The sequence below is a fragment of the Panthera onca genome, chromosome C1, assembly GCF_046562875.1.
Source record: "Panthera onca isolate mPanOnc1 chromosome C1, mPanOnc1 haplotype 2, whole genome shotgun sequence".
Lineage (NCBI taxonomy): Eukaryota > Metazoa > Chordata > Mammalia > Carnivora > Felidae > Panthera > Panthera onca.
Genome location: NC_138346.1, coordinates 73,427,296 through 73,454,718, shown reverse-complemented (window position 1 = coordinate 73,454,718; position 27,423 = coordinate 73,427,296). Strand labels below are relative to the sequence as shown.

At 43.5% G+C, this 27,423-nt stretch overlaps 1 protein-coding gene across 14 annotated transcripts in view; it reads left to right on the top strand.

The window, feature by feature from the left end:
• Window positions 1–25,458, top strand: part of PKP4 (plakophilin 4) — a 238,285-nt gene extending 212,827 nt beyond the window's left edge. For 10 of the 14 annotated variants that reach the window (XM_078451276.1, XM_078451274.1, XM_078451275.1 and 7 more), the window contains 11 exons: window positions 1,785–1,968; window positions 5,078–5,195; window positions 6,596–6,787; window positions 6,981–7,154; window positions 10,160–10,310; window positions 13,670–13,865; window positions 17,899–17,983; window positions 18,108–18,225; window positions 20,797–20,925; window positions 22,631–22,704; window positions 24,450–25,458. In XM_078451276.1, coding sequence (XP_078307402.1) covers window positions 1,785–1,968; window positions 5,078–5,195; window positions 6,596–6,787; window positions 6,981–7,154; window positions 10,160–10,310; window positions 13,670–13,865; window positions 17,899–17,983; window positions 18,108–18,225; window positions 20,797–20,925; window positions 22,631–22,704; window positions 24,450–24,698 — 1,670 coding nt within the window. In that variant the 3' untranslated portion in view covers window positions 24,699–25,458. The remainder of the gene's footprint in view (window positions 1–1,784; window positions 1,969–5,077; window positions 5,196–6,595; window positions 6,788–6,980; window positions 7,155–10,159; window positions 10,311–13,669; window positions 13,866–17,898; window positions 17,984–18,107; window positions 18,226–20,796; window positions 20,926–22,630; window positions 22,705–24,449) is intronic. The other 4 variants (XM_078451279.1, XM_078451278.1, XM_078451277.1 and 1 more) reach the window with 2 other exon arrangements.
• Window positions 25,459–27,423: the final 1,965 nt, after the last annotated feature.

Here is a 27,423-nt window from a genome sequence, read left to right as displayed (position 1 = left end):
AAGGGTAAAAGTCCTTGGGGGACAAAGGACCCATCCAGCCAGGTCCAGAAGTCAAAGCCAAGTGAAAGAGGAAAGGAACCAGGCACAGGGCAGAGCAGACGGCTTTCCCAGCCAGAGCCCAAGCATCAGCCTCCATTACCAACCATTCCCTCAACAGTGTGGGTAGCTCAGGACAGACCTGCAGGGAAGGGGTGGTCCTCTCTCGGCTTAGAGTCAGAATATCCGTTTACTATCTTCACTCCAAGCCCTTTGTGTGTACTTCTCCATCTTCTAAAAGGAAAAGGTCCTGTCAGCACTGTCACACCTCCCTCTTTTATAAAGGTCCCCACCATTTCTCCAGGCCCTGAGAAGGCTGAGCAGACAATCCGTGGTTACCATGCACTGGAGGCAGCGGTTCTCCCAACACCCTTGATCAGTCATGTTCACAAGCCTGACACGCTCCCATGGAAATGGGCAGATTTTGCCAATTCCTTCCCCTTCACAGGGCCTGAAGCAATTTTTTTTTTTTTTTTTTTTTTTTGGTCGATAATTCTAAAAGCACTGTTGTATGGGCTTTTGAGCATCTTGTCAATGATGCATCAGGAGTGCAGGGCTCTGAGGGATGTCAGGACCTCAGTGCCAGCTGCCCCACCTCCCCTCTACCTACATTTCTCTGACTTAGGAAAATGCACTGATGTGAAAGGGTCATAGAGTAGGTATAATCTTGAATTTCCTCTGATATCTTATAGAATAATTATTAGAAAATATATGTACTGTAACAATAACCCACCTCACAGTTGATACAGAAATAAAGACACTCTAATAGGCTTACAATTTAAATAATACTCTCATAAGCTGCATTTAAGTCTGTTGTTCAGTCCTGATATGAATTATAGTAGGAGTGACGTAATGTAGTGTCAGTCTCGCCTAGATCCAAAAAAGGAATGGCAGTAACTTGCACATGGCAGTAAAACTCTTAACATGGAAATAAAAATGTTTAAACCTTATCTGATTGTGGAGGTGAAACAGATGTAACCGCTCTCTATATATGTTACTGCAAGCATATTTAAACTTGAGCTTCGGGGCACCTGGGTGGCTCAGTCAGTTGGGCGTCAGACTTTGGCTCAGGTCATGATCTTGCAGCTCATGAGTTTGAGCCCCGTGTCAGGCTCTGTGCCGACAGCTCAGAGCCTGGAGCCTGCTTCGGATTCTGTGTCTCCCTCTCTCTGCTCCTCCCCCACTCTCACTCTCTCTCCCAAAAATAAAATAAAAACATTAAAAAAAAAAAAAAGAATTAAAAAAAAAGCTTGAGCTTCCCAGTAGGAAGAGGAAGCATGATGTAGAGAAACATGTCAGTCTTTTGAGAAAGAATTTTTTTCCATGTACCAAAGTCTAAAAATGGTTTTGCCACACAGAGCATTGAATGTAAGGGATGATGCAGTGAATGACAGCTTTACGACACCCACAGATGTGTTATGTTTGTATGTTTGTGCCCCTTGATTGGATTGTGCCCCTCCACACAAAGAGTAGCTCTAATTTACCCTGCAGAAGCCACAGTCATCTTGTCTGATAAATACGTCGGCTCTAAAACTTAAGAGATGGACTGCTACGGCTTTGTGATGGGCTGCCAGGAGCTCACATATGTTCACTCAGCAGTTAGTAGAGGTCCACCCCTGCCTGATTGCAAATTCAGGCCATAGATTAGATTTGGAACAGAACGAGTTCACATCTGATGTTTATTTGTTTATTCCTAAACCTGCAGGATCTCTAATTGATAATTGGATTTTTTAAATCTCATTTTTAAGGAGTTCTTTGGAATTTATCTTCATGTGATGCTGTAAAGATGACAATCATTCGAGATGCTCTCTCGACCTTAACAAACACTGTGATCGTTCCACATTCTGGATGGAATAACTCTTCTTTTGATGATGATCATAAAATTAAATTTCAGACGTCACTCGTTCTGCGTAATACGACAGGTTGCCTGAGGTAAGTTCTTTATTTCTTCTTTCCAATTCTTTGATTAAAGAGCATGTGTTATGGTTAAATTGATTTTAAGAGGATTTACTTCATTTTATTAACGTTTACCATGTAGGTAAATGACCACTGGACTCTTATCCTGTGAGTTAAACACCATGAGCACAGACTAGCGGCCTGAAAGACATTATCTGATAAATGACCCTTCTGTGGATTAGTAAAAAGGGCCCTTTCAGTCTGGAATTACTGCCAAAATTCCTGTGTTTTCCACTTTAACAGCATTTTTCTGGTTATCACATCCTGACTGCTAATGTGTTTACAGCCTGGTTTTTGTTTAAATTCAAAATGTGATGGTTAAAACCTTTCTGCTTTTAAAAGGTGCAAAAGGTGTGTGGTTTAAATAATCATTGGGTTTGAGTTTTATAAATAAATGAAAATGAGCCCAAATAGTATTTTAAGTCATTATCTTTAGCATGTGAAATTCATAAAGGCCGCTTTATGGACAGTAGTGCTTATTATTTGCCATTAACACTCATCAGCTCAGTTTCTACCCAGTGTCCCAGGCTTACAGTGCTCTGGGAAGTTGAAGCAGGAGCCTTGGGCAGAGTGGCTTCCTGCCCCACTCTGAGCTTCAGCTTCCTCATCTTTAGAATAGGGAAAATAACACCATCTCACACTTGTGAAGAATCAGCTCCATATAAAGTGCTTAGTGAAGTATCTGACACATAGCGCTAACATTTAAACCATGCATCCAATGTAAGGCTATAACAGAGCTTGAAAGATGGAGAGGGAGCCTAGACTGCTGCTCTGAAGCCTTCCACTGTTATGACAAGTGACTGTCAACCCCCTTGCTGTGGGTGGATGACAAGAGTCAGGATCCTGGGAAGCAGGCTAGCTCCCTAAATCAGACGTGTGCATCAGACGGCAGTTTGTATCCCCTACTGATGATCTGTGGAAGGAGCACCTCATGCTCTCCCTGCCCCTGCATCTGGGGAGAATGTGATCACTCCTCAGCCAGCCTGCCGGGCTTCCCAGAGGCAGGACATACCAGTCAGGTCCCTCAGGTTCAGGACTATAAACATTTGGTGCATGCCCTCTCTGTGAAATGAGTGATGAATAAGACAGACAGGACCCTGCTCAACAGAACCATATTCTATTGAGGAAAACAATCAAGAAAATAACAGTGAATGCCATGGTAATGTAGGATTTATTGGGAGATGATTCTGATGGTCGAGTGGCCCCTCATAGGAGGTGAAATTAAAGCCTACATTGAAATACCACCAGGAGCTGCTCATCTGAGAGTGGAGTGGGGTCCGGACACATATTTTAAGTGAAGAGAACAAGTAGTATGAAGGCTCTGGGGCAAGAATGGGCTTACAGCTGGAGCTTAATGGGCAAGACACAGAGTAGTACCATAGATTATGCAGGATTTTTGAAGTCAGAGGAAGGACTTTGCACTTCATTCCAAGTGCCTTGGGAAACTGACAAAGGGCTTTAATCATGGGAGTGATGGGACTGGATCCTGGCTTCAGCATGAAGACTAAACAAGGGCAACAGTAGAGACTGGAGGCCAAGGCTATTGCAGAGATCCAGGCAGATGATGACAGTGGCCTACACCAGGTGCTGGAGAGAGGTAGGAGATAGGGGGTATTTTTCTGGAGAGAGAGCTGACAGAATTTGCTAATGGATTGAATAGAGGGGTGGGGAAAGGGAGGAGATAAGGATAATACCTCAATCTTTGGCTGGATAAATTGGCAACACAGGGAGAAGAAAGGGTAGAGAGGTGAGCAGTTGAGAGCTTTGGCCATGTCCATTTTGAGTTGTCTGTTTAGCTATCCACGTGGTAATATCAGGAAAGCAGTTGGATAAAGGAGCCCAGAGTTTTAAAGAGGGGTCAGCCTAACGATAGACATTTGGGAGTCATGCATGGATCCACAGGTTGTATTAAAGCCAAGGGGCAGAGGGAGACCACCCATGAGAATGGAAAAAGATCAAGAAGGGACCAAAGTAGTCCTGGGCACTCCAGGGGGTCCCTCTGGCTGAAAAGACTAAGAAGGAAAGGCAGCAAGATGGGAGGAAAACCAAAGAAGTGAAAGGTCCCAGGGGCTTATAAAGGAATAGAAGATGGCAGCTGTTAAGTGCTACTGAGAAGTGACACAAGATAAGAACAGAGTAGGGACCACAGATGACATTGTCTCTCTGGCCCCAGAAAAACAAAGATGAAAAGAAAAATCATTCCAGACCCCCTTATCTAGCCTAAGTTTTTGCAAAATCTTAGCATATCCTAGAACCTTTGCTAATACCACATAAAACGAGATAGATCCTTAATATATGGTATCAATTCATGAAGGCAAACTGGTATCAAAATTTTCAATATGGATTGCCCGGCTGGCTCAGTCGGTAGAGCATGCAACTCTTGGTCTTGGGGTTGTGAGTTCAAGCCCCACGTTGGGTGTAGAGATTATTTGAAAAAATAAAATCTTTAAAAAAAAGTTTCAATATGGATGAGACCTAAAGCAATTTTCAGGGTTTTTTATATTTGAAAAGATGAGAAAAAGTGTAGCATAAGCAAATGTCCATATTTAACTTGAATATCTATACAACAAGTGACCTTTCTTCTGTTCGTTCATTGAGGAAGCATTTATGACCACCTACTACATGCAAAACATTATAATAGGTACAGGAGCCTGCCATATCTGGTGGCCCAACAAGGGAAGCAAAGCATGTCTAGAAATAACAACCATAGCTGACATACCAGGCACTTTAATAATTGCTTTATATGGAGCATCTCTTCCTCACACAACCCTATGAGGTGATCAATATTCTCCCCTTTTTACATATGAGGAAACTGAGGAGGATAGCCCCCAAAACAACTTTTTAGGAGGTTAGAAAGTAGGGTGTCACCAGAGGGATACAGAATTCAGATGCCCCTGCTCCTTTCTATTTGGGTTGACAACAGGGAGCTAGTTATTGTGAGTTCTCGCGATGTTAAAATGCCTCCTCACACGGCATCTGCACGGTTGCTGCCTGTCGTCGGTTCTCTCTGATGTTAAGATAAGGCTCCGTGGCTAAGGAGTAAGCTGTTCATCTCAGCAGCTCCCACGTGTCTCTGCCCCTTCAGGAACCTCAGCTCTGCAGGGGAGGAAGCGAGGAAGCAAATGCGCTCCTGTGAGGGGCTGGTGGACTCGCTCCTGTATGTGATCCACACATGTGTGAACACATCCGATTACGACAGCAAGGTCAGTGCCGGCCTGCCATGCGAGGGGTATGGTGGCAGATGATGACAGCTGCCTGATGCTGCTCCTTGCATGCCATTGATTCTTTCTGGGATTCTTGAGCCTTTCCTCCTCATTAGGCTACACTCCAGATTAAGGGGATTAATTTAAAAATTACAAATTAACAGGGACATGTCAACTTAAGAAAATAGCCTTAGAACCATGAAAACTGAGTGACTCCATGTGGCCAAGGACTTAGTGTGGGGTGGCAGGGTCCTAACTTTCTTTGTGGTTCTTCTGGGCTAATTGTCACGTGACTGCCCGTGCTGCTGTTGCCTCCAGTCCTGTGTCCCCTGTGCCTAGAATCAGACCCATCTGTATTTGAGTATTACTGAATAAACATTCCTGGTTGAGGCATTATAACCCACCAACCTCTCTGCCCTTCTTGCCCCAGTGCAGGCCACAGCCCACAGCCCACACCCACGTGGATACCCTTCTCTACATCCCCAGTCTGGCCCTTTCAACCCTCCCTCTGTTGCCTTGCTGGTTAGCCTGTTCCAGTAGGAGACCCTTCTGTTCCCCTCCAGTTTTCCCCATCCTTGCCCCAGGAACAGGAGCTGAGGAAGGTGGGGGCAAGAAACAGAAAGGAGGGACTAAAAGTGTCAGGAGTTCCAAGTGGGCGAGCTATGGGCTAGATAAGGAGAGGCCATAAATAGGCCTGTGTCATAGACGTGGGTCTGAGAGAAGAGAATGACGAGTGGTAGGCTCAGGGAGAAGGTGGGGGAAAAACTCAAAGTGATGGCCAGGTTTTTATTTGAACCTCGTTGATCAAAAGATGTGCAGATGAAATGGAGAGGAATGAAGTGACAGGTGGCCTCCCAACAAGAGGTGTGATACAGATTTTAAGAAGCAAAAGACCATGTACAGAAGGCAGATGTCAACAGAGAAAGAGCTGATGGAACTTTCCTCAGAGGGAGGGCAGAGGGAGATGGATGGAAGGGCCGAAGATGGGACTTGGGGGGAGGGGCTTCCCCAGAGAGGGGGTTGCTCGCACCTCTTGCCATGGCAAGGATTCCTAGTGGCGAAAAGGAGTGACGTTGTGGCAACTTGGGTACACCCCTGCCAGTGCAGCCGCACTGAAGCAGGAACACTGGACATTTTCTCCTCCAGAGCCCTGCACATTTTCATCAGATGCAGCATTGTGATCGGGGCCACAGATGTACCGAGGATAGCCCTGCACTGTCATTTGGGTATCCCACAGAAATTCTGGAACTGTAATTCTTTCCTTAGATTGTTTCAGGTTCCCTTAAGTAAAAAAGGAGCTCATATTCTACATTTATTTATGACCACTGCAGCTCAGTACAGAAGCATTTTTGCAGTAATGTGCTACGATGGTTTTAATTATACGCCGTGTTGGTTTTCAGACTGTGGAAAACTGCGTGTGCACCCTGAGGAACCTGTCCTATCGGCTGGAACTGGAGGTCCCACAGGCCCGGCTACTGGGGCTGAGTGAGCTGGATGACTTACTAGGAAAAGAGTCTCCCAGCAAGGACTCGGAGCCAAGCTGCTGGGGGAAGAAAAAGAAAAAGAAAAAGAGAACGCCACAGGAGGATCAAGTTAGCATTTTATTTGACATGAAACTCTAAGGTTTCATTTTTCTAGGAGTAAGAAATCACATATTTGGCAAGAAAAAAAAAATTTCTCATACAGTTTTTCTACCTAACTATAGCTGAATCCAGCAGAGAGGAATATTTTCAGGAATGTTGTGTTCATTTTGTTTCCATTTCACGTGTGCTCTTTGTCTTTCAGTGGGATGGAGTTGGTCCTATCCCAGGACTGTCTAAGTCCCCCAAAGGGGTTGAGATGCTATGGCATCCATCAGTGGTAAAACCATATTTGACTCTTCTGGCAGAAAGTTCCAACCCAGCCACCTTGGAAGGCTCTGCCGGATCTCTCCAGAACCTCTCTGCTGGAAATTGGAAGGTATGATGTCTTCCAGTTATCTACAATTCTTTCCATCTGTGCAGCCAGATCAATAATGATGGTGAAAAGGAGACAGTTGTTTGGAGTTTGGGAAAGGGTGGGAGCACAAAAAGGAGGGAGATAGCAAGTGGTTCTGGAGATCCAAAGATGAATGTGACACGGCCCTCCCTGTACAAGCTGAAGACTAGCAAGAAAAATGTACAGATAGAGTCAGTACAGCATAGCCTTCACAGGATATGTGTACTGTGGCGTCTTGAAAAAGGACATCTAACCCAGCCTGGCAGGTGACAAAAAGGCCAAGAGGGAACCCAGGAGATGGGGAAGGTTTCCTAGAGGGATGGTGCTACCCAGATGGACTCTTAATGAGCAGAATTAAGCCAACAGAGTGCGAGGTTGGGTATATAGAGGGAGTGATCTAGAGAAAGGGACAAGAGAGGAAAGGACAGTGTGGCAGAGACTGCAGGATGGTTGCTGGGGCATCAAGGGCAGGGCAAGTGTGGCCTGGGTTAGACCCAGCCATCGCAGACAGGTCTGACGGCCAAGCTTCAGAAGCTGGGACATGACCTGCAGACCACAAGGGCCACTAAAGGGGTTTAAGCAGACAGGTGACACAGCTGTGGATACTACTGGGTCCCTTCTGCCACGGTGCAGAAGATGAATTCAAAGAAGAGGAAAATAGAGGCTAGGATTCCGTGCTAGACATGTCAGGGGCCTGAATTAAGGCTGAGGTGGGAGGGAGAGGGGCCACCGTCCCTCTCTCAGATGCTTACAGACATATGGATGATGCACATTACCACATCCCTTTGAAGGTGTGTGACTTCTTTATGAAAATTGAGAGTGGTTTCCTACTGTTACTGTAAGCAGGGTCTCAAAACTTCTTAAACAACCTCTAGCAATTTCCCAGACAGTCCTTGTCTGAAATATTTTTAACCTCTAAAAATTTCCTGACGAGTATATTTTAGTAAAGTTATTCTAATGCTTGTTTTTGGCTACTTCTGCCACCACCACCTCCCCAAATGAGAAGCTTTTGGCCACTGTATTATCCATGAGAGTGAAAAGCACTGCTCAGGCTAGGTATGGTTTCTTACATGCAGTCAGCTGCTATAATGAATGTACACAGATATTTACGGCCTAGTGCTAAGCCAATGTGGTTATTTTGTTGTTGTTCTTAAGTAGCTTAGCATCTAAGTGCTGGCTATGGACCCAGACCCCTTGGTTTTGAATCCTGATCCTTCCTTATTAGCTAGGGGCCTTGGATCTTCTCTCCTCAGTTTCTTCATCTGTAAAATGGAGATAAGACCTACCTCATGAGGTGGCTATGAGCATTAAGAGAGATAATAAATGTGAAGGACCTAGGACTGTGTGTGGCACATAAGTATTGATAAATATTTATGTTGGTGACCCAGTGTTCACATCCAGCTTATTGTATGACAATAAATAAGATAATAATTGACATAGATGTGATTTGAGTTGTGTTGAATGGTCATTTAGTGAATGTAAGTTAGAAGGCAAGCTCACTTAAAATATAAATACTGGGGTACCTGGGTGGCTCAGTCAGTTAAGCATCCGACTTCTGCTCAAGGTTCATGGTTCGAGCCCCACATCGGGCCCTGTGCTGACAGCTCAGAGCTTGGAGCCTGCTTTGTCCACATCTCTCTGCCCTCCCTTGCTTGTGCTCTTTCTCTCTCTCAAAAAATAAAAATAAATATAAAAAAAAAAATTTAAGATAATCCTAACCACAGATGCTATCAAGTCAGAGGCTAAATTGGGAGTGGTGGTGCCCCAGAAGGGAAGCACTCTGGGCTGGGCTGAGCCAAGTGGTCTCCACATGAGCCAGGTGTTGGCTCTGTTCTTGCAGGTTTCAGAGAGAAGTTGAGAATGCTGCCTTGAGTGCTTTATAGCAAATCAAGTATTCCATTTCCTTTCCCCCTCCCCCACAGATTTCATCTGATTTAGAAAAATAGGAGTATTCGTTTCATATGAAGAATGTTAATAGGGTCTTTGGAATGAGTCTTTTCCTCTTACTTGTATTATTTAAGTAATCTGTTGGCATTCAAGAAACTGAGTGGTCAATCATATATTTTAATGTTCAAAATAATACAAAGGGCCGGCAGATCTTTATCCTTATGTCTTGACCACAGCAGGAAAGTATTAGATGTTTCATGAGCAACATTTTTCAACTTTGCTAAATTTTGAAAAACAATTTGCATTGGTAAAAAATGTCAATAAAAGCTCAAAACAAGATTAAAGACCCAATTTTCAAATGCTACTTTTTTTTTTTTTAGTTATTTCTCTGATGACTTAGCTAGCATTCATTTCCAATTCAAATGGTACACATGCTGAACAAACTTGCCTCATAGTCACAAAAGAATTTCTTGACTATGAATTAAAAAAAGCAGCTAACTAATCTTGAATAAGAAAGCATCCTGCACACAAATATACTTACTTTTTCACCAGTGTGCGTGAATTATGATGCTCAGTGTTTCTGGAGAATTCCTTTTCTTCTGAGGCAAGGGCTTTTTTTCAGTCAATCTCTTTGAAAGGTTACTGAACTCTAAATATTGTTGCAGAGAATATAGGAAAAGAATGACTTGATGGAGACAGGTTCTCCTGTAATGTGCAGTGATCAGTTACTGCCATCCTATTTATAGCCTCTGGACCTGGCATGGAGCCAATTGCCAAGAAGACCCAAGATCCGTCCTTAATCATATTTATGTATCTGAGGTAGAAAGCAATCACTGCCTTCTCTTTTCTGCACAAAAATATCTGGCAGATGGTGGCTTGAGATTTTTAGGCTTTAGAATTTCTTTTTTAAATCAGTCATCCTCGCCTATCTTTATCCCCAACTATGGTTTTTTCTTTACTGACACCACAGATTTATTCTCCAATTGGAAAGAAAACATTTAATCTATTAGTTTATCTTTTGGAAACCTCTTTTTTAGGTGATAGTAACATCTGAGTTGAACTCTATTTTATATTACTTATTGGCCTATTTTACTCACTAGTTTGCAGCGTATATCCGGGCAGCCGTCCGCAAAGAAAAAGGGCTCCCCATCCTTGTAGAACTTCTGAGAATGGATAATGACAGAGTTGTTTCTTCTGTGGCAACTGCCTTGAGGAATATGGCACTAGATGTTCGCAACAAGGAGCTCATAGGTATGTTCTGGTGACAAGGTAAGCTACAAAAACAGAGTAACATTTATAAGACTCTTCTTTTGATTTATATAAAAGATGACATTTTATATCATCAGCAACTGAATTCTACTTTCTGGCTTCTTGGCATATTTGGGTACCCTTTGTGGTGTCTATCTTTTGTGACCATCCCTTTTCATCAAGAGCCAAGCTCATTAATTAAACATTGATCAGGGAAGGTACATTTTCAAGAAAGGTTCATTTCCTGAGCCACAAAATAAGTTAATTCTCCGTTTCTGATATTTGAGACTGGTATCTGCTAACCAACTACCATGTTCTAAGTAAAAAAAGAAATGACATAAATGGCTTATAGCTTCTCCCTCTCAGATCTGTGTTAAGTGCTCACCCTGAGGCAGAACCACTGTCCCATGGCCATTTACACCCAAGGGTGGCATCAGGACTAGGGTAAGGCAAGTCAGGCACACTGGGTACAAAATGGCAGGAAGCATCCACCCTCAGGGCTGTAGGGTTGGCACTTGCATGAACCTGACACTGAGCCCCTCTTCAAGTTTGACACACTCACCAACTTAGCTTGCTTGTCTCCAAGGGCATTGCCACACTCAAGCCGACTGTGGGGTAAAGGAAAGATCAGAGACTCTCCAGTTGACCTCAGTTACCCCCTGGATCTGCTGCTCACTGGCTATGTACCCTGGGGTGTGCTGTGGTGAGCCCACCCTGCTTCAATTCTTTCATCTAAATTTGAAAACTTCCTTGACCCCATGTCTGAAAGGGAGCCGACCACCCTGCTGTCCTCGCTGCAGGTTTGCTGTGCAAATCAGAGAATGAAGCAGCCCTTTATAAACCAGCAAGCTCCACACCAGCCCCACAGCTGACGACAGGCCAGGAGAGAGGGAGGGGAGATTTGATAGGATTTCATGTGGATTAGTGAATAGGTACTGAACTCATTAAAATATGCCTGCCCTGAGATGGGGGGTGTGGGTGGGGGAACACAAAGATGGAGGGAGGGAGACAAAGAACAAGGGCAATAATATTTACCTGAAAGTGTTGCCTTGAGGATTCACTGTGGCAGCTTACAGGAAAGCCACTACACAGTGCCTGGCAATATTGCTATTTTAAATTACCACCCAGGTTAACCTGCTCTTAACACACCATTCCTTTGAGCCAAACTGTCCCCTGATGAGTGAAAAGGAGCTTCCTCCACACCCTGTTCATACAGTCCCGCTGGTGCCTGATGCCAGTATGCATTAGAACTCTTAGTTCCCATACTTCTTAAGAGAAATCCTTCAGGTCCCTAAAGAGATTTTTTTTTTAAGTTATTTTTACATCCATACTGTTTGAATTTCTTAGAAGAAGCTCATACAGTTTGGGAGTTTCTAATGCTAAAAATTAAAGGCCTGACAACATAGGATTGTGGCCTGTCACTCTACAGCTGGGGAGGGGACACAGGAGTGCAGAGGTGCAGGGCCACTGAGGGCCAAGACCTCTGGGAAGGGGGACCGTGTTTACCAAGCCCTGCCCTTCTTTCAGAGCATCTCTGTGTTTTCTGTGAATGTCTTGACTCCCTTTTAAACTTTCAAGAGCATTTTCTCTCTCTACCTGTGAGCCTTTTTTTTACCTAACTGGAGCACTCTTGAATGGTTTCATGAATCACTTTCTTATTTCTTTCTCTATAAAGATCCCTCCTTTCCTGAGGTCTGAGCCCCTCCCAGATTCAATATTCGACTCTAATTTATTCAGTACTTCTGTTTCTGAGAACCATCCCCTTCTTCCTTCACTCTGTGCTCATGTCCATCACCAGCACTAGCAATGGACTTTCTCTGTAGAGCCATTTTTCACAAGGAAACCAAGTTTTGTCACTCTATGAAAGTTACTGCATACTCCACTGAATCGAACCAGCCCAGCTGTCTAGAGCTGCAGGCTCCAAGGGGACCACCAGGCTCACTCACAGGCGGAGTGAGCTGCCTTATCCCAGTCTCCAGGGGCAATTTAAAGTTGTGCCTTAGCAAAATGACGAATTACATGTCATGGACGTTTTGGTTTTTCGTGAATATTCAAAATCACCAGCGCTAACTTCCATCTGTTCTAAAAACCACATTTATCTTCTGGCTTACAATGTCAATACTGTTTTCCCCCTATTCACAACAATGTTCACCGTGAGTAAGCCAGAGCCTTCCCTTTGAAATACAGTAAATTATGCAGCGTGTAGTCAGGGCCTAACTTCCACTGCTTACCATTGTATATAAATAGGTCTTTAATAAAAAACCCATTTTGTATCCACTCAATTATTAGCATAGAAAAAAAAAAAAACTAAGAAAATATTTACTTGAGCTTTAGTTCATTTCTTTTGTTTGTCATGCAGTTATTCTAGTTTGTCAGTTGGTAATTGAAATTGAAAAAGCTAGAGATAATCTCTTTTGAGAGAGAAGTAAGGGAAACAGAGTATCCGTAAAGAAATGCTTGAATAGCTGGGGACTTCCCCAGCATTGTCCCATCAAGAACTCTGTTATATTGGGGCACCTAGGTGGCTCAGTCAATTAAGTATCTGACTCTCAATTTCGGCTCAGGTCATTATCTCATAGAATTTGAGATCGAACCTCGAATTGGGCTCCACCCTAACAGCTCAGAGCCTACTTGGGATTGTCTCTCCTCTCTCTCTGTCCCTTCCCCTGCTCTCACATGCGTGCTCGTGCTCTCTCTCAAAATAAACAAATCTCTATTATGTTGCATCACTCCTATGAAATAATCAGCCATCATTTTAACGCCAAAGGTTACTTGTGTCCTTTAAAAGAAACTAACCTGTTATCACTGTTGAAGTCAGACCAACTGATATTTACCTTTCACTTGATAAAAATGTATAATTGTACCCAGCTCACATGTTAAGACCCTAAAAGATTTAATGAAAAGTATTGTTTGGCAGCCTTACTTAGTCCAATTTTAAAACTTACTCAAAGATCAATTTTTAAAAGCATTAAGAGGAATTTAAGGTATTTTTGATGAATAGGAATTCAATTGAAAGTAAAATTTATTTTTATAATTTATTTTTCACTGTTAATGAAGATAGTTGAACTAAAGCAACTTGATTGGCATACCAAACTATATGCTGATTTACATTTTCTTCTAGTGGCTCACTGTAATGTTTTATAAACCAATTATTTCTCCAAGTGGTTTTGCCGTAAAGATTAACTTCCCCCCTACGTTTGTAATATTTGTCACTTCCTATTTTGCCATGGTTTTTTTTTTCCTGTTATTGTCTTTTGAGGTTCTATTTTCAAGAGACAACACACTGTCAGGATCTTTCAACAGCAACAATAACAAAAACCTGTACCTTCTGAAAGCAGAATGAACTCCTTTGCATTTGGCAGGTAAATATGCCATGCGAGACCTGGTCAACCGGCTTCCCGGCGGCACCGGCCCCAGTGTGCTGTCTGATGAGACCATGGCGGCCATCTGCTGTGCTCTGCATGAGGTCACGAGCAAAAACATGGAGAATGCCAAAGCCCTGGCCGACTCAGGGGGGATAGAGAAGCTGGTGAACATAACCAAGGGCAGAGGAGACAGGCAAGTCTGGCGCAGGGAGGAGATGGGATTGTCCTATGATAAGGGCTTTTGTGGAGGATATTTCCTATTGGAAACAATTTATTTCTGCATATCATACACACTATTAATAAGATAAACAGTCTCCACCAATTAAAACCTATTTTGTTGGGAGAGGTATTTGCAGTCCTGTGGCCCCTTTTTTTCTGGTTTTTACTTTGTTGTAACACCCCTACATCCATTTTTGTCTCTAAAGCCATGTTTGGTTGTGCTGACCCCAGGAAGAATCAGAAATGCTATGATGACGAAAATCTGGGGGCACCGTTTCCCTTTCACCTTTGACTCTGCTCCAGCCTCTGGGGCCTATTCTGCAAAAACATCTTATTGAATCCTCAGTTCTGGGACTGATGCCTCTGCCAGGTGCCTAAAAAGTATTAAAATCATTGCTCTGCAGCAGGGCCTGTTGTGTGGCCTCAGGATGTGCCCTGGGCTTGGATCATACATTCCCCTTTACTTCTGGGTGACACCTAATTGATGAAGCAGCAGAAGTAGGAATTAAAGAATTGGTGGCAAAAATAGAAGATTTTTTTTGTCACAGAGTTATAGCAGTGGACTATCAGTTTGCCTTAGTATCAGATCAAAGAATCCTTCAAGGTAGTGGGAAGTAGGACTGCTTGGAGCCTTTGCAACACACAGGAGAGCAGCCACCTGATCCATAAAATGGCACCTCTCTCCCCACTTGCCACCCTGTCCCCTGCTCTGTTCTCCTTCACAGCACTGATTAACCCCTGATATGTTAACGTAGGGCTTTCTGTGCCGTCCGACTCCCCCAGTAGCAGGAACTTTGTCTTTTCTTCTACCCTGTACGTGGAGAACAACTTGACCCAGTTGTTGCTCAGTAAATATTTATTACTTGACTAAGTGACAGTGCTACAACTCACCTTATTTCTTGTCTAATCTTTTAGTTTATACTTTTGAAGGAATTTCTAAAATATGAGTAATGTCGCAAAGCATATTCTCATCCCCTAGAAGTCACACCTGTCAACATTAACCACATTAACCAATTTCCTTTCAGTCCTTTTTTCTTGCATATCTTTTTTATCTCATTAGTAATAAATGCACACACACCTTTTTATTTCAAAAGAAATGAAATGTTAGAGATAAAGCTAAGGGAACCAATAATCACTTTTTGTGCTCTTAAAATTTCATTAAGGGGCCTTCATTTGTGAAAGGCATAAGAAGCTGGAGAAATGCTGAACGAGTGCCAAAACCTTTGTGTATTAAAAAAGAAAAATTCTCATCCAGTGTAATCTTTTTTTTCAAAACAAGAGACTCAAAGTTCTCGATCAACTCAAGTTGTCCTCTAAACACACATTTATTTTCCCTTAGGAGTCATTCACCAAGTTTACTGTTCACCTGCTATGTGCTACAGCAGTGAGCACATCTCCCAACAACCCCTACCCCTGGGTACCTTACATGCAAGGGCAAGGTAGATGAGGTACCCATGAGTAGGAAACACAGCCTGTCAGATGCAGATGGGGCAAACAATAAAAACAGGAAAGGTGATAAGGAGGAAGTGGAAGGGCTCTGAGACAGAAGAGTGCCTCACGCATGTGATGGGCAGCAGGAAGCCAATGGGAACAGAGCAAGTCAGGAGTGGTGCGGGAAGGTGTGGCGAACCAGTGCCAAAACCTTTGTATATTAAAAAAAAAGAAAATTCTGTAACCAGAAATACAGGACCCTGTGGGTCAGTGTAAGGACTTTGATTTACTCTGAGGAAAACCAAAAGCCACTGGAGATCATTCAGCAGAGGAGGGACACAATCTGGCTTCCCTTAAAGGGGTCATCATGGCTCAATGAACCTTCCCCTCTACCAAGTACAGATTAATGGTGGCAGCAGTTGTGGGGAAGTGGTTGATGCTGACATGGTTGAAAGAGTCAACAAAATTTGCTGAGGGATTAGATGAGCAGCAGGAGAGGAGGAAAATGTCAAGGATGACCCCAAGGTCTTTGGCAAAAAAGACCACAGGATGAAGTTGCACTTACTAACATGGCGAAGCCTACGGGAACAGGGTTTTTAGGGAAGACCAGGTGTTTGTTCTGGACATGTTACATTTAAGACCTTTATTAGACATCCATGTGAAATGTCTGGTCAACTGTAGAATATACCTGAGTTGAGTTCAGGATAGAGGTCCAAACTAGAAATAAAATTTGGAAGTCATTTGTGTATAAATGGGGTATTTAGAGAAGTGAAATGGGCTGGGATGAATAAAGAAAGAACTGTAAGTGGAAAGAAAAGAGGCTTAAGGGCTGATATAATTTTCCCCAAGGAAATGGGGAGCCAGCAAAAGAGCTGAAGAGTAGCCAGAGCATTCAGAAGAAAATCAGGAATGTGTGGTATCTTGGAAGCCAAGGAAGTGCTTCAAAGGTGAGCACGTGTCAAATGCTCTGCTTAACCAGATAGGACGACAACAGTTGAGACTTGTCCAGTTGAACGCTACTGATGTCACACGTTTAAGAGAAGATGAGAAATTAGAGGATAAGAATTAGAATTTTGAGGATACATCACTCTTCCAAGGAGGTGTGCTGCAAAGGTGAGCACAGAAGCTTCCTTGATTTTCTCAAGAGTTAGGTTTCTGCTGATAGAATTCATCTGCAGATATCTAGCCTAGCAGTTTGTATCAAGGTATATAGCCGGCACACTCCTGCTTGCTCGAGTGTTGCAGAGCAGTCGTTGGAGCCGGCGTGGGGTCTGTCTTTCCTGCCCCTCCCGGCTGCCTAGCACCTACAGGCGGGGAGATAAACACCAGCAGCAGTGTCAGGACCTGGCTCAGAATGGCATGGCTGTGAGGTGCGAAGGCCCTGTGAGGCCATCCCAGGTATCAGAAATTTCATCTCTGTTCATTTTTTGTTTTGAGATATCTCCTGCTCTGTGGTCCATTTTGAAAATGTACAATTTAGAACAGCTTTGAGTGGGTTTTTTTGACCTGGTTCTGCCCTTGACTCAAGAGGAACACTGAGGAGAGGTAGTCTTGAGTGGGAGGTGGGGGCGGAGTTAGATGCAGAAATGCCCCACCTCCAAGAACAGGGACAGCGCTATCCCTGAACATGACTATACTCCCTCCTCCCTGAAGCCCTCAGAATCATTACAACCCATATCCTGTTGTTTGGGGCAGAGAAAGTGCTTCCAGCCTGCCCACCTCACTACTTCTCCCCTTCCTAAGGGTTTCATTAGGAAGATAAGAGGAAATCAGATTTTAGATACTGTGGTACACATCTTAAGTCGAATTTTCGATGTTGAGGTGAACTGTGAAGAGGTATCCCATTATCCTTACCGCTGACTCCCCAAGCGCTGATCCACCTCTGACGTGGTGATCTGCAGGCCTGGGCTCAGGAAGGAGGCTGCACTTCCCTCTTCACTTATCACCGAAGCCACTGATTTAGAGGAGCAGCCCTCGAGGTGAAAAGCAGTGACTCATGGTGAGCAGTGCTTGAACAGAGCGCCAACATTCAGCAAACGTCTTCAGAGAGAACTTACAACTGACCGTATTTTCCAAACTGAACATTACAGCACATATGTACGTTTACCCAGAGGCATAAATAAGAAGGCAATGCTGGTGTTTATAGGAAGACCTAGTCATGGGGGAAACATTTAAAGTGGGAAGGTCCTCCAGTACTCAGGATGCTCGGTCATGGTCGAGTTAATCCCAAAGCCCCAGGGAAGTCAGCCCCATGGGAGATATGGGGGGAGCTAGGGGCTGACACCTGAAAGAGGCCTCCAGCTTAGAGGGTCATGGCTCATGCCAATCACAGCCTCTCACCACAGACTTGACTGGCTGAGAGTCTCACTTTGGTCCTAGCCACCTGGGCCCGCCCTGAACCTACCCAACTCCCAGGTACACCTGATTCCTCGGTCGTGTTTTCCAGCAGTGGCCCCTGTGCCCTCTGGTCCTTGGAGAGATGGCCTCTTGATCACTGGTTTGCAGCTTAAATCTCTGCAAATGGAGCCTGAGGATGTGCCTCCCACATTCATTAACATTACCTCGCTCTCTCCTAGATCATCTCTGAAGGTGGTGAAGGCAGCAGCCCAGGTCTTGAATACATTGTGGCAATATCGGGACCTCCGGAGCATTTATAAAAAGGTAACTTAACAAGAATAGCTTTGGCATAATTAGCATTCATCAGAGCACACATTCATAATCATTTATTGTAATGAAATGTCATTATTCATTTTGAGAGGTTTCTTTTTCTCTTTTAACTCCACAGGATGGGTGGAATCAGAACCATTTTATTACACCTGTGTCAACGTTAGAGCGAGACCGATTCAAATCACATCCTTCCTTGTCTACCACCAACCAACAGATGTCACCCATCATTCAGTCAGGTCAGTAGGCAAACTCCACTCCTTCGCGAGAACATTTGTGTGACAGATGTTATTTTCCAGCCAGAGAAGATTGAACATAGACAATTAAGCCTGTCACCTCCAAACACTTAGGAGGTGGATTTGCTTTTCAAGCGAAGAGCCTTCTTTGGGAATTACATGCCATTGTAAACAACAGACCCATTTCCCTCCTTCCATTTTAAAAGTTTATGCAAGTTTACCCACAAAAGATGGGCCCTCCATCCCATCTACTCCCCCATGATTCTGCTTCACTAGGTTTGTGAAGGGGTCTGGGAATCTGTGTTTGATAGGCTGGCCAGGTGATGTGGCTGTAGGAGTAGAGGAGCACACTTTGAGAACCACTGGATTATGCCTGAAAACAGCTGCCCTGCCTGCCCACTAGCTTCAAGTTTGGAATCTCCTCCAAAGTGATTTTTTAGTTTTCTTAGTGAAAACTCTTAGAAACAAGGTCCTCTAGACATGATCTTTACATCTGCATTCTGGGGAAGCCACAATCTCCTGCACCTTCCTTCTTCCCAGTTAAACCTCCATCCCCTGGCTGTATTCCAGACCCTACCCCCACCTGCCACCTGCCCCCACCCCTTATCCATGACTGATGGGAACAGGCTCTACAGGTGGGTTCACAGGAATTCCCTTTGATTTGTAAGTTGGGAATCTTGGCAACCACACGACCTACTTATTAGTGCCTAATTTTGTAGAAAGAACGTTCTGAGACTCAGGCTGTTTTTTATATACAAGGACAGAATATTACTACCAAGCACAGTTAGTCCTATAAATTTAATTCTTAGTTAAATGAAACAGGAAAAGTAGTATCTTTTTTTTATTTGGCTTTAAATCTCCCATTCTGACATATAAATATTATCTGTTGTATTCAACTGTGCTACTCCTGGCAGTCTTATTTGTCATGTGGACAAATGTGGCCAGAAAGACAAAGATAGGACTGGTGGTTCTTACCACATAATTGGATAGCTCCACTTGTACTAAGAGTTTTTTAAAAGTGTCTGTGCCTACTGCATCTGGTGTATATTTTTATCTTAGTTTTTAAATTATGAGTTGTTTTCTTCAAAGAGACTTAACGCTTGGTTTTTGACATCTTGCTGAGCTTCCAGGTGTAGCCTGTGGCTGTCTTCTTGTATAAAAATGCTCCGAACTCTTTAGGGACTCTGGAATAGGGGTGTCAGGGGAAACAAGAGATTTGGCTGCTTAACCAAAGGCATATGTAGCACAGGCAAAAGGATAATTTCAGACAGATTAGGGCATAGTTACTAAACAATGAACTTATTTTGAGGGCCTCACATATATACACTGGACAGTGTTGATGAGCCCATCCACGTTCCTGAACGTAGCTTTTTGGATTCCGTTTGAGAGGAAGGATAGAATTCGCACTTGTTTCTCCAGTAATTCTAAGCGCTAATCCTCCACCTGTCAGCACTGATGTGGTCTCGACTTACTGGCACTTCTGACGCCTTTGCGCTAATGTAATTGTGGGAGGCGGGTGGGCATGATCTTTGTCCTGCTATCTTCTAGAAAGTAAGCAAGGTGAGTAGCACATAGACACAGCCCATGCATGCTCACCTCCCTTTAACACACAGCAGCCCTACGGCAGTGAAGTGACCTTTTAGGGAAAATATTTCAGTGTCCTGCCTCTGAAAGCATCAAGGTGTGCAAAAGCACTGGTGGCAAGGTTTGCAGGCTGCTGCTTGCAAGTGGATCAAGTGAATAAGTGACCACTTTTATTTATAATTAACTTTAGTGCAAGCAAGATGACTTTTTAATGAGGAAAAAAAATGCGTGAAGCTTTCCTTCTGTGCAGAAATGCTCAAAAGGAGACCTGTGGATGTATATGTTATTATTAAATATCTGGCTCAAGCTGGGATAAAAAATCGTCTGGGGTTTTGTGAGGCTGAACTTCTTAGCACCGTCAACTTCTTAAGGAGCCAGGCTTACTGAGTTTATAAAATTTCCCTGACAGCTGATCACCATAAAGAGACGTATAAATGTTATGGGCTGGGTACTCTTACTCAAACACACTCAGAGATGCAGATATTTTTGAAATAATTAAAAATCAAAATATGCCATAAAACATCGATTTACTAAAGAACTGCACATAAAGGATAATAGACGGCTGTTTTACAAGCAACCGAACCGAGATCATAAAATAGCAAATGTACCTCTCGCATGGCTAAGAAGTTACTCTCGCTCCGTTGTAAAGGCGCTGTAAAGGCACGTCGGAGTCCTTGAGGCCCATTACCGTGAAAGCTGCATGGTGTCTGCGCTGCGCCCCTAACTGGGCAGCCCGGGCTTCAGCTCTCCGGAAGCTCTGCTCTCGCCACGCCCACTGATCCTCGAAGCGGCGGGCTTGCAGGGCTTGCAGGTCGCACTGGCTGCTCTTCAACTCACAGTACCTCTGAAGGCTGATTTTTAGCATCAGCTGCGTGGCATTGCTAACTGCTGATTTGTATTTTTCCAGAGAGGATTTTGCAGAGACACTGACAGTCTGCTTTCTCTTTCTTCTCCTTTCTCTCTCCCTTCTCCTTCTGCCTCTCCCTTCAGTCGGCAGCACCTCCTCCTCACCAGCACTGTTAGGAATCAGAGACCCTCGCTCTGAATACGATAGGACCCAGCCACCTATGCAGTATTACAATAGCCAAGGGGATGCCACACATAAAGGCCTGTACCCTGGTAAGACGCCAGCCGGGTGTGTGATAGAGTATCTCGAAAAGCCACGTGTTTCCAGGCACCCTGCCAGCAGCCTGGGAAATAGCCCGTGCCTGTATTGAGACGGTCCCCCCAGCAGCAAACCATGTTCTAGCGTCAGAATTTCCTGCTTCGGGGGCTGTTGCCTTTTCCACTTCTTTTAAGGAAAACAAGCTAAGGTAGTGGCCTAGTGACCACAAATAAAAGAGCACTGTATCCAAATGGGAGATGGTTTCTGGCTCTCCCCCAGCTCATTCCCTTTGCTCTGCTACCCCAACCCCCATCCATGCAGTGTGTCCCTGTGTGTCCCACGTATCAGAACTCTGAGTTCTGTGACTCTTTGCAAGGCCACACATCCTAGACTGGTTCTTCTTTTAAATTCAAACCTGAGAATGGTGATCAATTTCATTTACATTTTCATGGAAAAGAGTTTGAATGAATAACACAATGTATAATGTGATTCTTCCCAGTGTGATTATATTTTAAGATAACAAAAATAATGTTGCACAGTATTAATATTTTTATGTCATTCAGAAAGCTGGGCATAACATTTATTTAAAGGATGCCAGCCCTAAGAGTTCCCAGGATTTCATACTGTCCCCATTCTTGACTCTCTTGCAAATTATAACTACTCTAGAGGTTTCAAATAAGGCAGTGTGACTGAGCTACCACAAAAGAGTACTCTTTTCTCAAAAAACCTATTTATTAAAAAGAAATAAATAAAATCTGGTGGCAACTTAACTGCTGGGGGAGCCGTCTCAGTTGTGCTGTTGTCTTTGAAATTGTGATTTCACAGGACTGTTTACTAATCGACTGTTGTTACTATGGCAATTAATAGCTCAGAAAATTGCAGATGCTACATTTCAAACACCAAGCTCTTTGCAAAGGAAATGCACAAACTGAAGTGCGTTGTTCCTTCAGATTTGCAGCAGCCTGCTTTATTTTTGAGATCGCCTCCTTAGCATGCATGCCCCTCTGTATCTTCTTTGCTTGCTTCAATAAACTAATTTGCCTCAAGTATGTTTCATTTTCCTCATTAAAAAAAAAAATCTTTGTGAGCCCTAACAATAATAGAAGGGTAGCCAGTGACGTCATTGGGAGTCTGCTGTGGACTCTTGAAGACCATCATCGGATTATCAGATCCTTTTTGTTTGAAAATGTAGTTAAATATGCCAGACACAAGACTGTGCCTCCATGTGGCCACACTGCTTAGAACATGCCTGTGCCTGCTCTTTCCAGGACCTGGGACTTGGAATCAAAGTTGTTCTGAAGGCATGGAGCTTGTTCTAATATGTTTCCCTTCCCCCATCTGACCCAGGGCTCTAGCTCAAAGCCCTGGAAAAGTGATGTCCCTCGGCTCAGGGAGCAAGGCTGCTGTTCAGAGCCAGCCAGGGAACTCTTCACAGGTATACATAGCTCCCCACAGTGACCAGAAGTTGAGAAGGAAACCTTCTGGTATTCTGGTATTGCTTTTTGGTGACACACACACACGACTTGTCTTTGTCGTATTCATTAGCCCCTAACAACCCTGGGGTGAGCAGCAGCCAGGCTAGATCCAGGGAACTCAGACTGCTGACTGTCCCGATCTATGCTGGCACTGGGAAAGGCAGGCCCTGTCAGGGATCCCACACAGCCTAATGGACCACAGTAATGAGCACTAGTTTTAATTTCATAAAATATTTTCTTACAGGCTCCAGCAAACCTTCACCAATTTACATCAGTTCCTATTCCTCACCAGCAAGAGAACAAAATAGACGGCTACAGGTGAATTTGCAATGTCATTTTTACAGAAGGTCGATTAGCAGGGATCAACATAGGAAGGGGTCCGGGTCGGTTGACTTACCAGAACTGGGCCAACACAGCAGGGGCCAAGGAGCTTTCCCGGGGGATCTCTGATGCTCCTCAGAATCTCCTCTGTGGTTTAAGCAAATCACTTCCACAGTAGCCCCAGGTGCTTGAATATCCAAATCGGTGCTGCCGAGACCACCATGCCACTGATGGGGACCAGCCGAGAAGTCTTTAACTCCTATTCTTTGCCCAGTAATTTCCTTTTCCCACTCCTTTTTTCTGTTAACCTGTAAAATCTCTTCCATCCTCTGTGGGGAAAGGTTGGTAAGCATACTTCATTCTCTCATCTCATTGTTCTCTTTTCTGTACACCTCATTCCTCATCTCCGTGACTCCCTCCATATCCAAGCCATGGTTTGAAAACGCTTGAGTCCATGGCCAGGTCTCCATTAGTCTCAGAAGTCAAAGTGGACTCGGCCCTACTGGGGTGGACCCCACTCTCCATCAGAGTGGGTACTAGTGATTATAACATCCAATCTCTGCTTTCATGGGGACCTAAAATTTATTTCAGTCCTTCCTGATGCCATGCCCACGTGGGTCATCTGATCTCTCCTCCTACCTTCCAAAAATACATGAACAACTGGGGTTTTCCAAACAAGCCTGTATCCTCAACTTCAGATAAGGATGCTCTAAAACCTCCCTCCATTTCATCTTTTCTCTAGATGGACAAAAAAAGAATTTCCCAAATTATTTATAATTTATGCCATAGTTTTTAAGTCAAGAGAGGGGAAAAAAAAACTAAAAATCATAACTCTAACTTAAAAAGAGAATTTATAATGTTAGAATGAGTTTAGTTCCAGAACATGATGTTTTGATACCTACGTGGTAAATTTGTTACATCTTACTAAGTGAGGGGATTTGGACATGATCAAGAGGGAAATCAGACATAACAACCAGGACAGTTTTTCTCTAAACATATTTGAAGAAGTTAATGTGAGATCAGAGATGAGCTAAGACAACACAAAAGAACATGGGGGCAGGGTACCCTGATGTGGATGCCCACATGTGCTCACCTTGCTTCCTTACAAATCGATTAGTCCTGGCTTGGGGAAGTCTTTTCCTTTCGAACCATTTGCTCACATGTCTCTTCCAATTTTATTACTCTGCTGCCTGGAGATTGCTTACTCCTTTAATAGTACCTCACATTTGTCCTAAAACTGAGGGATGGACTCAATCTTCATCTCTGAGGTAAATGTTTTAAAAGATGGTTCTGCACATATACAACTATCTGAAGCATGAAAATCCAGCCTCCAACTAAATTCATGATGTACTAGTGGTTCCCATGTCAAAGCAAAAATCAAGGCCATCCTTTCACTGAGCATGCCCAGGTAACAAGCCCCTCCACAGCAGAGCGCAGAACTGGTCCTCTAGTGAGGAAGGAGGTAGCCAGAGGCCACCTCAGGCTCTCTGGAGACACCAACTTCTAGAGGCCTTAGAACAGGGCTTGAGCAAACTCTGCCAGCCTACTTATAAACATAGTTTAAAATCCTTACAATCTACTAGTAAACATAATAGCATGTACCAGAAACAACTCTGAACCATATGTTCACAAATATTGAATACTGCTTTAAAAATATGAAGCAGGAAACCCACATTAATTTCCCTTAAACATGTATTGCCAAAAATTGCTTTGATTTATTTGCTTTTTCATTTTGTCAACAGCATCAACAGCTGTATTATAGTCAAGATGACTCCAACAGAAAGAACTTTGACGCATACAGATTGTATTTGCAGTCTCCTCATAGCTATGAAGATCCTTATTTTGATGACCGAGTTCACTTTCCAGCTTCTACTGATTATTCAACACAGTATGGACTGAAATCAACTACAAATTATGTAGACTTTTATTCCACGAAACGACCTTCTTATAGAGCAGAACAGTACCCAGGGTCCCCGGACTCATGGGTGTAGCATCAAGATGCTCGGGAGAGGAACTCTTCTTTCTAACCTTGTTTGGATTGAGATGAAAAATCCGTCTTGCTGATTTGCTGATGAAATGTGAAAGTGAAATGGAAGGAATGAGTGAAGAGCATTTTTTTTTTCTTTTTTGAGGAATTATCAGGGAAGTGAGGAAACCTTTGGGAGAGAGGACTTTCTAAGCTCTATTTAGGTGTTAGATCTAATTACTTATAGATTCTGTAGTCTGGTGAAGGTGTGGGCGATGTGATGAGAGGTTTGAGAAATGGGTGCAAGGAGGTGGGGGATGTGCAGGTCAAATCAAATTAAAGATGATTTTTTTAATGTGAATAAAGTTATGTTCTGATAGTTTGTACAGAAAAAAAATAATAAAATGGATGCCCTTCATGTTTTATTGCTATTACTAAATGTCAAGATTGTATGCTATTATGTCTTGTAAATTTCTTTTGTTGGTGTAAATATGGAAATGCCACATTGGTTAAGTGCCATCATTTGTAATGCAGTGTGTCATTTGAAAAGAGATTTGAAGAAACTGACAGCTTAAAAGACAAATGGGAAACCCGAGGAATTGTTAGCAATTAAAAACAAACTATAACATCCTTTGTTTTCAAAATGAATAGTGTACCTTTGAAGCACAAAGTCCAGTCTGGTATAGAAGCGCCATGCCCATTCCCTGCCTCTTTCATAGGACACTTCACTGCCATTTTCTATGCACATGAAAGAAAAATAAATGTGGAAATTTCATCCTTGGAAATTTGTTCCCCGTTCTTTTTTTATTTTGTGTGTAATATGGAAAAGCACATGCCATAAATGTGAATCTAAATGCATGTTGGAAACAGCTTAAATATATCCAAGTATTATGGACTTTTCCTAGTTTTATACACTTTGTAAGATGGACAATACCAAAGAATGAAGCTGTGAAATTTCCTCCTCCTTAACCACCTTAGTATTTTTATTTGGGGGGATCTATTTTGAATCTATTATACATTGCCATTTTATCTTTTTTTTTTTTTCTTTCCTTCGGACTGCTGTATGTATTTAACACCACTTTTCACCTGAGTGAAAGTCCCTCTGGCAAGACCGGCCCTAACTAAAATTGACAAAGACTCCTCTTGGCAATTTTTTAAAGAACTCAATAACTACGTAAGAACAGTGGTTGGGCACTTACTGGTTGGCACCAGTGTAGGAAACCAAAAGAAATTCGAAATAATTCTTTTGCTGAATGATCCCATGAGACAATAATCCCTGGATTAGAGACAGAGTGGAAGAAGGCCTGCATACGTGACAGGGGTTCCAATAATACCAAGCAGCATTACTTGTAAGCTTTTCTCCATTTATCAAGACGAGGGGTACCAACACCACGAGGGCCAAAGACAGGCCTTCCCAAGTTTTGCAGTTTCCGCCCTGGATCTGACATGGGAAACAACACATATGGCAAGTCAAACCCAGAGCTGTTGACTCAGCTCAGTATATCCTGCGAATGAGGTACAAATCCTAGATTAATACATGCGTGCTTATGTTTGTGAGTATATGGAAGGAGATGTAGGAGAATAGTGCTTCCCTTTGTTGAACAGACTGTAGCCCAAGATTAGAGTACAAAGTGAAATGGAAATCCAAGTACAAACAGGAATATTCCTAAAGTCTGCCGGTGAGGGGACTTAATGATGTGTAGGCTATCTGAAATGACAACACAATAAGACTGCCAGGATGTCCCCGGCCTCATGTGCCCCGGCAGAGCTCAAGAAACAGCCCTCTAGGTGGCAGACACTGCCAGATTTCCCTGAGGAACTGGCATCAGGATTTTTGAGATGTCCAGTATCCATCTGAGCTTTCAATCACTGACTTCCTTGGACCTGACATTTTCATGTCTGGGTTGAAGACCCTTACTCGAGTCAGGAATAGAAGAGGATCTACAGCGGGCCTAAGCTGAATCACAGTTAACTGTTGCTTTTAGTGACCTCATCTGTCTTTGAGATAACTTAGTGGTCACAGGTGCCCGACTCTGACAGGCAAGATTTCAAAAACTGATCCAAATTTGGGTTACAACCCACGTGGGCGTCCACCCAGACCTCCTACTGGGGCCAGAAAGAGACCTTTGGGTGAGGATTGGACAGAGAAGATCTGATGCCCTATAAGGCTCCTTCCTTGTAACTAGAGAAAAGAAACTATAGATAGAGGCTGAAAAATACAAAACTGTATCCCTGCTCAAAAAGCCATCCTACTCTTCCTTCCAAGGTATAAGAATAAGCAAGCCCTGCTGGAACAAAGCTGACTTTTGCTACCCTAATGTCACAAGGTAGCATGTGGAATTCATTCCCCCCAAAAGAGTTCTGTGGTTTCTGCTCAGTGCACTTCAACCTCATCCTGCAGGGTCAAGGCTGAACTGAGCCAGTGTTGGAGAGCTAAACCAGTGTGTCTTTATCCTGACCGTACATTAGAATCACCCGGGGAACTTTCACAACTAAGAGGGCCCTATCCTGACCAATCAAAAGCACAAGAGGGGTGGGTCCCGGCACCAGTATTCTTGAAAAGCTCCCTGGATGACTGTGATGGGCAGTCAAGGTGAGAGCCACTTGGCCCACACACTATTTACCCTCTACCTTCCTGCCCTGTGACCCGAAATTTTGGTGGTTGGAGTTTGGTGTGTGGAGTTTGCCTGGGAGAGTGGTAAGAGATCTGGAGTATTATCATTGAGATTTTAAACTTGGAATGTGAAAGA